Source organism: Centropristis striata, chromosome 16 (assembly GCF_030273125.1).
Source record: "Centropristis striata isolate RG_2023a ecotype Rhode Island chromosome 16, C.striata_1.0, whole genome shotgun sequence".
Taxonomy (NCBI): domain Eukaryota; kingdom Metazoa; phylum Chordata; class Actinopteri; order Perciformes; family Serranidae; genus Centropristis; species Centropristis striata.
The window spans coordinates 11,741,337-11,754,494 of record NC_081532.1 but is presented as its reverse complement, the minus strand read 5'-3'; the positions used below and the strand labels follow the sequence as shown (position 1 = coordinate 11,754,494).

Below are 13,158 nucleotides of genomic sequence, written 5' to 3'. Positions count from 1 at the left end.
TTGTTAATGTCAGGGGTTATAGCTCTTGTAATGTCAAATAAATTATCTGCAAACACTGTATTTGGTTAGGTTTAAGGGAGGAAATTATATATGGAAAAAAATGCTGAAAATATAGTATTTATTGGGATTTTCAGGGAGGATATTGCATGCATTTTCTTCTGCAGTTTTAACATCAATCTTTTTTTTAAGTCCATTATAGAATCTTCTTCCACAAAATGACAAAAAAGACACAAAATGACCAAAAAAGACACAAAATGACACAAAAAGAGGTGGAGATATATCCACCCATGACTTGAGAACTACTACTACTACTAAGGTGAACATATTTTCTTGCAAGACAATCAGATAGTAAGGTAAATGAAAATAAGTTAACTTAAACAAATTTTCATGTAGCAGTTGGATAAATGGGTCACTGATGTACATATAAACCATATTGTGTAATCAAGTCTCTTTCAATCCCTTTTCCCGGGAATTCAGATGGAATTTTAGGAGGGAGGGATGCGAGGGAGGGAGGTGGGATTGAGGAGGAGGGATGTTGATGGAGGTCTGGCTCTCTCTCATCTCCACATAAACTGGCCGGGGAATTTCTTCCCCCCTCACTCACTCTGCAGCAGCAAACAACGAGCAAGATGGAAAAGTCATTGTGCACGTTGGCTGCAGTGATTTTTCTGGGAGGATTTTTAGAGGCAGCGCTGACAAATGGAACAACAACTGAGATGAATTCATTATTTAACAAAACGACTACCGCTGAGTCCGTCACCGTGCAGCTGCAGGATCACAGCACAGACCGGCCGACTCCAACAACAGCAGCACAGACGACCACCACCGCTGGGAGTGACAAGCAGCGGGGAGCCAAAAACACAGGCCAAGACAGCGAAGAAGAAAAAAGCAATAAAGAAAAAGAAGATGACAGCAAGAAAGAAGCCGGGAAAGCAGAACTGGGTAGGAAAAACAATTTTTTTTTTAGTTTTACCTTGTTTGTGAAGCTGTGAGAAGTCGGGCAGTTAAGTGCAATTAATTAATGATGCTTTCAGGGACCCAGTGAGCGCCTGTTAATCTTCCCAGCATTTGTAATCCTGTAAAACACAAACCAGTCACATAATTTTGTAAATGTGCAAGGTTTTCAAAATAGTGAACACATTTTCTAGAGCTCACTCACTGAATTCCTGAAAACTGTCTGTGGTTTATTTTTGATTTAAGATGGAGCAGGCTTCTTCCTGTCTTTGATTCATGTGGGTAACATATTTAGGGCAGCAAGTAATGATTATTCGTGTCAGGAAATGTGAAAAATGCCCTCACAATTTCCTGTCCAAGTACAAAGCTCGAATTCTGTTTACTAGAGGACATCTCCTTTTTTATATCCCTTTACTGTAGTGTTTTATTGCTTCTATTGCTTTTACTCTTTGATTTGCAGCATTTATCTATTTGTATTAACTTATATTCTCTTCTCTCCACTATGTTTTTGCATCGCTCTGTCTTAATTACACCCAAATTGTGTCTTTATTTTGTTCAGCCTTCCTGTTGTAATATTGACCTCAGAGAAACCTGCTTTTGCTTTGCTTTGTCTGGTAAAGCACTTTGTAAACACTGTTTTTTAAGTTGCTAAATACATCAAGGTATTTTTATTTTATTATTATTGTAAGACTAGGTAAATAAGCTAATATTCACATTTGAGTAACTGGAGCTAGTCTTTTTTTGACTGATTAATAAACTAATAGCTCTACACATGTAAACAGGATTTGTCCTGTGCTAATGTAAACCTCCCTTTAACCAGACATCTTCAGGTTGCTTCTTTTTCTTCCACTTTTTAAAGATGTTGCAGTGAAAATGTCCCTTGACCTAAAGAGAACAAACAAAGCTTAGTGTTTGTGATTAATGGCGTTGTTATTTCTTGTTCCCAAAGCCATGAAATACCCTGCAGCTGTAGCTCTGCAGGATGTTTGACTTTACGTCGAGGCCCACAACTTTGTCTCAAATTACATTCAAACTCTCCATGGATTCGCTTATCTGCAGTTTCCTTTGCAGAGGGCCTCCAAACTTCCACTGAACTGCCCTGGTATGATTAGAGATATTTCATATAACAACGGCTGGGATGTCTAATTACATCAGCCATGTGTTTGCTTACTCAGCGAAACCAGAGGGAGAGTTTTTAACCTCTCAGCAGTCAGTCCCAGAGCTGTTTCTTTAAAGATCTCCAGACAAGCACAGACACAAACCCACAGAAGATTTTATCTCCATTTCTCTTCTAGACTGTCCTCCCCTCGGCCTGGAGTCCCTGCGGGTCGATGACAGCCAGATCATGGCGTCTTCCTATCAACGAACAGGCCTGGGTCCTCACAGGGGGAGGCTGAACATCCAGGTGGGTCTAGATCTGTATTAAAAGTACAGTGAGCTGCTTCATATAGAAATCCAAAGAGATAGAATAACAGGAAACAGGAACTCATGAAGGGAGAGTGTGGGCAGAAGATTAAAAGTTCAATCCACTGAATTATACTGAAACTTTGTAGTGACATTTAGTTTTTTTTAAAGATCCTACTGAGATCTCAATGACTATAAATAAATATTTGTATCTATGAATACCATTTTAACAGAGCTGCAACTAAGGAGTGTTTTGATTATTGATTGATCTGCTGAAAACTAATTAATAATTTCATCCAAAAATATGTCAGATATTTATTTAAAATGCCCATAACAAAATTCACAAACTGAAAATGAGTCTTAAACTCTGTTAAAATGTGCATGGTTCCCAAATTGTTCTAAATATATTATGTCTTTACTTATTCACGTCATATGATCAAGTCAATTTTATTTATTTATATGATCATATTTTATTATTGTCCATCATTTCTGCTGCATATTTTTTTAAACTGTTGGACCAACAATGAACCCTCAATCACTTTTTCCCCCTCTGCTTTTATTGGCTTGTAAAATTACCACTATAATAAAAACTACAGTGACTGGGGTTGTAGTAGAAAGAGCCCTTGTATGTTTTTCTAAGAATAGAGTCTCTTGGAAATCAAAAACTGTACAATACAGAGCCAGCAGTGCTGTTCAACATCCCAGCAACCCCCCTCTCAAGTTCAACAGTCTGAAAGCAATTATTTTACAATCAGGGTCAGCAGTTAAATCTTATGCAATGATTCACATTGAAGCAGAGCCAAAAGTGTAATGGATTCTGCAGTTGACACACAAATATGTTTTTAGTCTGGCATTGAGGACGGGGACCTGTACGATGGAGCCTGGTGTGCTGAGTATAAGGATCGACACCAGTGGCTGGAAGTGGACGCCCTCTACCTCACCCTGTTCACTGGAGTTATCCTGCAGGGCCGAAACTCCATCTGGAGGTCAGGTAGTGTCAGGATCAAAATCTGAAGAGGTTCTGTTCCACAATGAAATTTAAAACTGCTGTTAAAAACACACAAAATAGACTGTTGTTTATTGACAAGATTATGGCATGTTCACAGAGATATGGGTAAAAACGGATGTAGAGCTCTTCCTTTAATAAACTGTATAGTTTGTCTGAATTCAGTGTTCTGTGCTAGCTAGTTCTGTGCAGCAAAAACAGTACATATTGTTCTTACATATAATAACAATGGATTTCTTGATTTCTTGGTCTTTGTTACAGTTGGGACTGGGTCCACACCTACAAAGTCCAGCTGAGTAATGACTCTGTGACCTGGGAAACCTGCATGAATGGGACAGAAGAAGCAGTAAGAACTCCTTCTTTGTATTCTCGATATGAAGGAATGTAGCGACCGTGACCAGTGGACCTCGAACTGATGGAAAACACATTTTGAAGAGTTTGTGCCAAAGTGAAATATGTACCATGAACAAAACATTCATCTGCTCTCACCGGCTCTTATGCAAGCAGAGAGAAAACAAATAAAGCGTGGCAAGATAGTATATCAGGATTTTTTTCAGATGTCAGGTGTCAAATAGGACATCTATTAATACGTGGTCAGATAAACTACCTATTTTGTTTGAAGTTTATTGAATGTTTCATCTCCTTCCAAGGAGCTGGAGATGAAACAAAAAATCTTTACTCTGTTTTAAACAAAGTGTTGTTTTTTTCTGCTAAGGCGATTGTGTTCTGACAATCAGACAGTGGGTTCATCCAATCACCCGCCAAGTAGTTTTTTTAAGTGCTTGCCTTTTTCAAAAACAGTTTCCCATGGCGGCTCCTTCAATGGTTCTGTAAAGCAAACAGTTATACAGTTCAAAACATCTGTTTAGTAGGTTATAAGATATATGAAAGAGCTATAGAAAAAAAGCGTGGCTGAGAACATAGAACCCTTTGGTCTTTTTAAAATGTCAAATTTAAAGGATATTGAGGTGGCAAACATAGAGGTAATGAGCTAAATGCTAACATGCCAGTGTTTAGCAGGAATAATAATGACCATGTTCACCATCTTAGTTTAGTCTGTTAGCATGTTATTTGTACCAAAAACAAAGTAAAGCTGAGGCTAATAGGAATGCTATTAGTTTTACATATCATAACTAAAGTATTGGACAAATTAAGCTTTTAACCTGATGGTGGCGCTAAAGGAAATGTCAGGAGATCACCAAAATCAGTTGCATTCATCATCTGGGAACCATGAACCAAATTTCATGGCAATCCATTCAATAATTGGTAAAATATGTATAAGTTGAATATAACAGCTAACAATGTAATTCTGGTTTTCAATAAAATAACATCAATGCACATCTGGATGGGATCGTAAAATGTTCAAACCTATGTGATGTCACATTGAATTGTCCAGATCTTCGAAGGAAACCAGAATCCAGAGACTCCAGTGCTCGGACTCCTCCCTGTTCCTACTGTTGCCCGTTACATCCGCATCAACCCTCAGACCTGGTACGCCAACGGCACCATCTGCCTCAGGGCTGAGATACTCGGCTGTCGTGTCGATGGTAGGCTGCAATATAAATCTACAGAGTATGTGCAAGAACACAGTGACTTATATGTCAAAATACATTCCATTTAGTATGTTTTAAAAAGGGCTTGGTTGTCTTTCAATTTGTCAGTCAACGACTAAAAGTTAACGTGCTCTTTCCTTTTAGATCCAACTGATATCTACTCCTCTGAGCAAGAACAAGGATCGAAAGATGCTCTGGACTTCAGACACCACAACTACAAAGAGATGAGAAAGGTTCGTGTGTGAGGAACTGCTGCAGGGTCACGCATGCATGATGAGTAACTTTGGTCTCCCCTAAAGCTCATGCCAGAGTTTTTACTCAGATGCCTAACAGTTTGCAGATTTCCCTCATAGTTCAGATTTAACCCTTAAAGACTTTTAGTCCAACTTGTCTTCCTTACCCTGAAGCTCATGAAGTCTGTGACGGAGGAGTGTCCGGACATCACCCGCATCTACACCATCGGGAAAAGCTACATGGGCCTGAAATTGTACGTCATGGAGATCTCAGACAACCCAGGCAAACATGAACTAGGTGAAAGCATTTTCTATAAAGAGTTGAAACCTTAAAAGTCTTTCATTTCTGGGCCAGAGTTCATAATGTTCCTCGGGTTACACTGAGTTTAGCTGCTCAGGGGCACAGTTAAACATCCTCCAGTGTTTATACAGACAGCAGCAACACACAGGGAGGCTGGGGGGGGGGGGTCTTGTAGAGGAGGCCTCTCTTGTATAAACAAACTGATAAAGGTTTGAAATAGGAGACAGAACTATCTGTCCACCCAACTAGATACATTTTCTCTGTTGTTGTCCTCAGATGCAGGGTTGTGCAGATACTGCAGTCTGAAAAAAAAGTTCAAATAAGTTCAGTGGAGTGCAGCTTTTCTTTTATTCTTCTAAGGGAACATATTGCGAAACTGCTTCACCCCCCAAAGGGGAACAATAGAAAATTTGGTTATTTAAGTTTAAACAGCTGATTTAAATTTCAGTGGTTAAACAAAACTAGTGCCAAAGATATTTTCTTTTTTCAGTTTTGTGCTTTGGAGTTTTAGCTTTAGGAATGTCTGCCATCAAGTCTGGCCAATTCATCTATGAGTATTTGCAATTTGCCTAACACAATACACACTAGATGAAAGTGCTATCTAGGAGATTGAATGTGTTCCTGATGTGCCTCTGGGATTTAACTTTGACCTACTGAATAAACTTGAAGATTCAGGTGCTTCATGTTAGTCTGACCCATTATGATAAGTTCATGTTGGCTCAGACAAAGTTCACCCTTTTTACTGCTTGGCAAGTAAAGCACCCTAAATTTCCCTCTTGGCAGGTGAGCCGGAGTTTCGCTATGTGGCCGGGATGCACGGGAACGAGGTTCTTGGCAGAGAACTCGTACTTAACCTCATGCAGTATTTATGCAGAGAGTACAAGAAGGGAAACCAAAGAGTCGTTCGACTGGTGACTGAGACCAGAATCCACCTCCTGCCCTCCATGAACCCTGATGGATACGAAGACGCTTATGTGAAGGTGGGCGAAGCTATTGTAATTTGAAGATGTGTTCAAGGAGAGAGGGCAGATCTGCTTCCTTTGTTTTTTCTGTTATTCAATTAGTGATAAAAAAAAAAAGGGGCAAGATTGGACTGCATGTTGGGTTTGGGGACAGTAAGATTGGTATAATTTAAAAACTCATTCAAAGAATATTCTGATGACTTATAAGGTTTTGACAAAAAGATTTTGGACTTGCCAATTTTGCACATGTGGGGCGTCCCGGTGGCTCACACTGGTAGAGTGCTTGCCATGTAGGCTGAGGCCTTGCTGCAGTGGAGCCGGGTTCGAATCCGGCCTGAGCTCCCTTTGCCGCATGTCTTCCCCTCTGTCACCCCCTTTCACTCTGTCACTGTCAATAAAGCATAAAAATGCCTAAAAAATAATCTTAAAAAAAAAAAATTTTGCACATGTTGTAGCCATTTGTTACCTCTTTCATTTATGTATGTCAAGTTGAAAAAGGAGGTAAGGGGTCAGATCATTATAATCTAGTAAACCAATGGGATATCAGTTAAGGAGAGAAAGGACAGGCCGTTTAATTGTAAACAGGAGGCAGAGGGAAGGGATCACTTAAAACAAATTATGGCATGATGAAGGAGTTAAACAAAACAACAATGATAACCTAATTGAAAAACTGTTTAAATGTCTCTGCTGCTGACTGATTGATCTGCTGCAGGGCTCTGAACTGGCTGGCTGGGCTGATGGACGATACAGCTATGAAGGAATCGACATGAATCATAACTTTCCAGACTTGAACAACATCATGTGGAACGCCCAAGAAGATGCGATAGATAAATCTAAAGTCCCCAACCACTACATCCCCATCCCAGAGTACTACACTCAAGAAGACGCCATGGTAAGGAAATGTGGCTTTTTTTCTTAATTGTTATGACCCAGAGATAGTCTAGGGAAGAGGAGACTAATATGAAATGAGATGAAGAATATGAGTATTTCAACATTTTATGGCCAGATATAGAAGACTGAATGACAAACAAATCAACCAGCACTGAGAAAAATAAATAACTAGAAGGGCAGAGCACGGACCACTACCAAGGCCAAATGCTCACTCTTTTAATGTTAACAAAGTGAAAACCAATCTGTATATCTGCCCCCGCTATTTGGCTCAGCTCCAAATTTTATGATGGGTTCTTCCCTATGGTTCTTCCTTGACCCATACTACAACCTTCCACTAAATTTCAATAAAATCAGCCCAGTAGTTTTTCCATAATCCTGACAAACAGACAAACTGAAAACAGCCTCCTTGGCAGGAGTAATAAAGAAAAAGTTACAGTCGTGAATTGATTAACTGCAATTTAATAGCATAAACCCCATATTTCTGACCTTAACCTGACAAAAATATAACAAAAAAAATAACTTGCATAGAAGAGCAGCTCCTCAGTCCTTTTATACCCACACTCAGACTGTGATTGGCTGCAGGTCCCCAGAGTCACCAGCCAATAACACAAAACAGCCCGAGGAGCAACACAGCACATATAAACACATTTTATCTTCACTTATGAGGAATGCAACAACAAATAATAATGTCACAATGAATAACAGTTAACCATTTTTAAAGAATTAAGTTAGAGCCAGTATGTGTATAATGTGGGAAATTCATCACTGTGGTGCCACCTGATGGTATTATTGAGAATGGCAGTTTGGAAAAAAGCCAAGAGAGAGGACTCATATTACTTGTTTGATTCTTTTTATAAATATTTGTTTGAGCCTTGCTGGAGAAATCCTGAGAACTGCAAATTCTCCTGCCAACAACCACTCCAGTGTAATTGTTGTACATATGACAATAAAGAACTTGAACTTGAGAAGGGTTTTTAATGAAATGCAGATTACTGCAATAAAGACACCTTAGCAAAATGAGCTCTGAACTCTGCTACTTTAGAAAGGGTGACATATACAGTAATAGGGCATAAATGTAGGTCACACTGAAAGCAGTTTTTGGGGGCAGTGTGTGGACAGTTTTGAGAAGAGGAAAATAATGTTTTCACTGTAGTGGCATGCAAGCCTGAGATCAGGAAATCAGTTTAGAGCCAAGGGAGCGAAAGTTTTACTGGAGGCCTGAACATTGTTAGTCAGTATTTGGTAACAGCACTCATGTTGAAACTCTGAGATCCAGATACACAGCAAAATGATCACCAAAATGTAATGCATCAACTTTAAATGTGTTTTTTTTGTGTGTAATTTCTACTGATTTGGTATGTTTTTGCTGGTAGGTCTTTCCTAGAAAATGTAATCAACAGGTATCGAAGTAACCTAAAAAACATAATTGCTGTTTGATTAACAAATGAAGTCTGAGAAATCTTAGCCAAAACCATCAAAACAAAATCCACATGGCAGAGGTCAAATACTGTATATAACACAGACTTCAAGCATTCCATTTTATCTTTAATTACTTACTACTTACTTAAATACTTCATTTACATTTTAGATGGCATTTTTCAATTATTTTTTGTGTCTTTGTCTTTATAAGCCTGTTTGTTTTATGAAAATCTCACCAGTACACTTCTTTTTTAAAATCCTTTTACTTTTTTGTGTTTACCTCTACGGATAAATGACCTATGAACTAAACTTTTAGCTTTATGACACAAATGTTTATTTTGCTGCATGTTGGAAGAACTAAAGTTACTCTCTACATTTAATTATGAAAATCTTACCCATAAATCCTTGTCTAAAATGTGACAACGCTAATCCAGATTGTCTATCCCTCCCAGGTCGCACCAGAGACTCGGGCGGTCATCAGCTGGATGCAGGATATTCCCTTTGTGCTCAGTGCGAACCTCCACGGTGGAGAACTGGTGGTCACGTATCCCTTCGACTGCACCCGCGACTGGGCGCCTCAGGAGGACACCCCCACAGCAGACAATGCTTTCTTCCGCTGGCTGGCCACCGTCTACGCCTCCACTAACCTGGTGATGTCCAACCCTGACCGCCGAATCTGCCACTACGAGGACTTCCAATCACACAACAACATTATCAATGGCGGAGCCTGGCACACCGTCCCCGGCAGTGAGTTACCTTTCAGGCAACATGAAGAAAGAGATGGTCCAACTCTCAAAAATGACTCCCTTGGTCATTTGTACAAGCAACTTTTGGTAACGCTTTATATTAAGGTCCTTGTAATAACCATTAATTAACAAGTAATAAGGCCCTTGTAAGTTCTTACAAGATGCTTATTAACATTATTGAGCGTTTATAAGCTTATATAAGTGTTATTAATGGCATTACAAACACCCATGACCCACCCATTATGTATTTGCCATGCCTTTATTAATCTTATTTTGTTTTCTTATTGATATTAAAATATACTTTATTGCTTATCTATTATAAGTTAACTATAAGTTAACTATGCTTTTTGCAACTACCGGATCTAAAGCGAGAACAATGCCTTATTACTTGTTAATTAATGGTTATTAAGGACCTTATTATAAAGCGTTACCCAACTTTTTTTTTTCTTCATTGTTTTTATCGCAGTTTTTGTTTCCATTCAACAACAAAAATCTAAACAAATATTGTCTACAAAACTAGACAAACAACAAAACAAACACAAAACATGACAGCTCTTACATAAGAGATGAACATATGGTATTATACACGAGGTGGTGGATCAGTCTTACATTACACGAATGTCGTTCAAGTGCACATCAGACCTTTTAATAGAGTGGAGGAAAGGCCTGATCAGATATAGTCCAAAAACGGGCGCCACACTCTGTAGAACTGATCTACACTGTGATGTATGACGTTGGTAAGATATTCTAAAGGGATCAGATCAAAAATTAATTTGCGCCAAACACAGACAGAAGGAACCTTGTCACCGACCCATTGCAAAAGGATATTTTTCCTAGCTGCAAACGTTAGAATATTATACAATCTTTTGTTGACTGCTGTTTTCAAATAGTCACTTGGAAGACCTAGAATCAGGGAAATGGGTCCATTTCTATATTAATATGAAAAAATCTCTCCATTTAGCAAGCAGGCAACTTCTTAAGATCCATATATACGTATATTGTTAGGTGGTGACCTCTAGTAATTATGAGGTCATGAAAAGACGTAGTGACGTAGTATAAAGAGTGACAAAGTCTGAATAAGGAGAAGGTCAGATTGGATGGGTAGGTCAAAGAAACACAGGACTGTGGGGACTGGTGTGTTTGTGTCCTGTATGAAACCAAAAGTTACGTACACAAGTAAACTTACATCACGTACGTAAAGCAGATTTTCTTACACTAGTTTTATTTTTACGCTTTTGTCTGTGAATGTTACAAGTTATTTTTCATGCATGCATTTTATAGTTGAATTGTATCATTTACAGCCTTGTGCTGTGACTATATTTGTCTTTTGCGTTGGCTGACTTTCTTCTGCATATTGTTTATATACTTGTGTATCTTTTTTGCAGGTATGAATGACTTCAGTTATATGCATACCAACTGCTTCGAGGTGACGGTGGAGTTGTCCTGTGATAAGTTCCCTCATGCCAGTGAGCTTCCCATCGAGTGGGAGAACAACAAGGAGTCTCTGCTTGTTTATATGGAGCAGGTCAGTCTGTGTCTACAGTTTCCATCTGCAAAAAGAAAACCCCAAAAAATGCAATTATTTCTGCCATAATTTTCTCTCTGGGGCCTCACAGTGCAGCTTTTCCTCTTCTCTCAGGTTCACAGAGGCATCAAGGGTGTGGTCAGGGACAAGCATACCAAACAAGGACTAGCAGATGCTATAATCAAGGTGGAGGACCATGAGCACGACATCCGATCAGGTCAGACACTAACCTGTATATTCAATATTTATCTGTTAGCTTTCCCTTTTAATGACCAGGGAGTTCATACAGAAAATGTATAACTAACTACAAACAGTGCACAAATTTTACATGACATTATGGGGGTACACTGACCCCTAAACCTTTATAGAAACCAAACTTTTAGTGACATTACATTTTAATTTTGGCTTTGGAGAGAACAAAATAAATCTTTGTTTTTGTCTCTACCTCATTTTTATTTCCTCAGCTGCTGATGGGGATTACTGGCGTCTACTGAACCCGGGCGAGTACAAGGTGGTGGTTTGGGCTGAGGGTTACTTCCCATCCGTGCGTCACTGCCATGTTGGAATGGAGCCACGTCCCACCATCTGTGACTTCTCTCTTACCAAAACACCCATTCAGAGGCTGAAGGAGATCCGGGCCAAAGGAGGGAAGATTCCCCAGGACCTTCAGCTGCGTCTTCGTGCTCTGAGGCTCCGCAAACTTCGTGCCAGCACCAAGGCAATCAACCAGCGCAGGGAGAGTCAGCGACAGCAGCAGCAGAGGAGAGCCCGGTCCTCTGGAGCCCAGAGAGCATGAAAGGAGATGGGACAAGGGACTGACAAAGCCTCTGAGCTTATAGTACTTGAACCTACAGTTCAAAACGTTTAGCTCAAACAGAGTATACTGACCTCTGGGAATAGTGACATGTTCCTAGTACAGAGGACACTATTAAAGGGTCAGGTCACCAAATTTACAGAAACATATTTTTCTGAATAGACCCCAGTGATGTCAAGACATGCTGACGGATGTGTGTGGTGAAATATCTGCCTCTGACATTTGTATGTGCCTATCACAACTTTAAATATTAAATACATTTTTAAAAAATCGATAGTCACATAATTGGATGTACTGGCCCTTTAAGGCAAATTCAAGTATGACAGCAAAGCAGGTTTTTTATACTAAAGCAAGGACACTAGCTAAAAAGTAACACATACAAGTTATGGAACTTTTTGAAGAAAAATGGACACGTATACACTCGTAGACAGGCATCGTTAAATGATAAAGTTTAAATACACTTTACCATTTTTCTTTTAATGTTAAAGCCCTCAAAGCTGAAGTGTTTGTTACTTATCTGTAAGATGATTTCAGTGTCAGCTGGTCTGATATGTGACATGGTTTTTTTTTTCTGACAGTGTGTCTGTTTGACTAAAGTCCAACAGGATGATGAAATCTAAAATAAATATCACTTTTTGTGTTATCTATGTTCTAGTGTGCTGCCAACGTGGCTAAAATTATTATTTATCTTTTCTTTTTTTCTTGTGAAAATGGGAGAGATTTACCAGTTTGTGAGATTTAAAGTATTCAAATCTGACAATCTGACCAGAGGACATCCCTGTTTGGTTTACCCTCCTGTACTCTTGGGGTCCTTTTTGACCCCAAATCATTTTCAACATACGATTAATATCGGTTAACTTTCATAGAATTGCTCAGCATATGTGCCACTCTGCATCCTTTATAGATAATATCAATTTCAACTTTCTTCATACATTTTTACGTGTTTTATAAATTTTTATAGCACCCATCCTCCTCAGGGGTAAAAATGGACCCCAGGACATTAGACTGGTTTTAGGACATGTAGAAAAAAAGTACTACCAACTTTTTTTTTCACCTTTTAAGGTAACTCATGACCAACACATTGATATGTAATTTTTATATCTTTTTCATTATTATTGGTCAATTTTAATCAAATGTACCAAATTAAGTCTCATTTCAAAATTTAAAAAAGGTATTAAAACCTGAATATTTTTTTCAATAGTAATAGTGGAAAAAAACATGTCTTGATGGGAATGCACAGAGTAGGTTATGTCAACTTTTAGTGAAAGTTATGTTTTGAAAACATTGTACATTTTTAGATTACTTTTTAAAATGTTTTGCTGACATCTAAAAATGAACAATGCTCTCTTG

The 13,158-nt window shown here is 38.8% G+C and overlaps 1 protein-coding gene across 1 annotated transcript; it reads left to right on the top strand.

Annotated features, from left to right (window-relative positions):
• cpxm1a (carboxypeptidase X (M14 family), member 1a) lies at positions 1-12,455 on the top strand. Its single transcript, XM_059353817.1, has 13 exons — positions 1-942; positions 2,250-2,359; positions 3,205-3,344; positions 3,626-3,710; positions 4,761-4,911; positions 5,062-5,150; positions 5,325-5,448; positions 6,235-6,431; positions 7,126-7,305; positions 9,176-9,470; positions 10,855-10,994; positions 11,109-11,211; positions 11,459-12,455. The coding sequence occupies exons 1-13, from the start codon at positions 630-632 to the stop codon at positions 11,788-11,790; spliced, it is 2,259 nt and encodes a 752-aa protein (XP_059209800.1). The 5' UTR covers positions 1-629; the 3' UTR covers positions 11,791-12,455.
• The last annotated feature ends 703 nt before the right edge of the window (positions 12,456-13,158 follow it).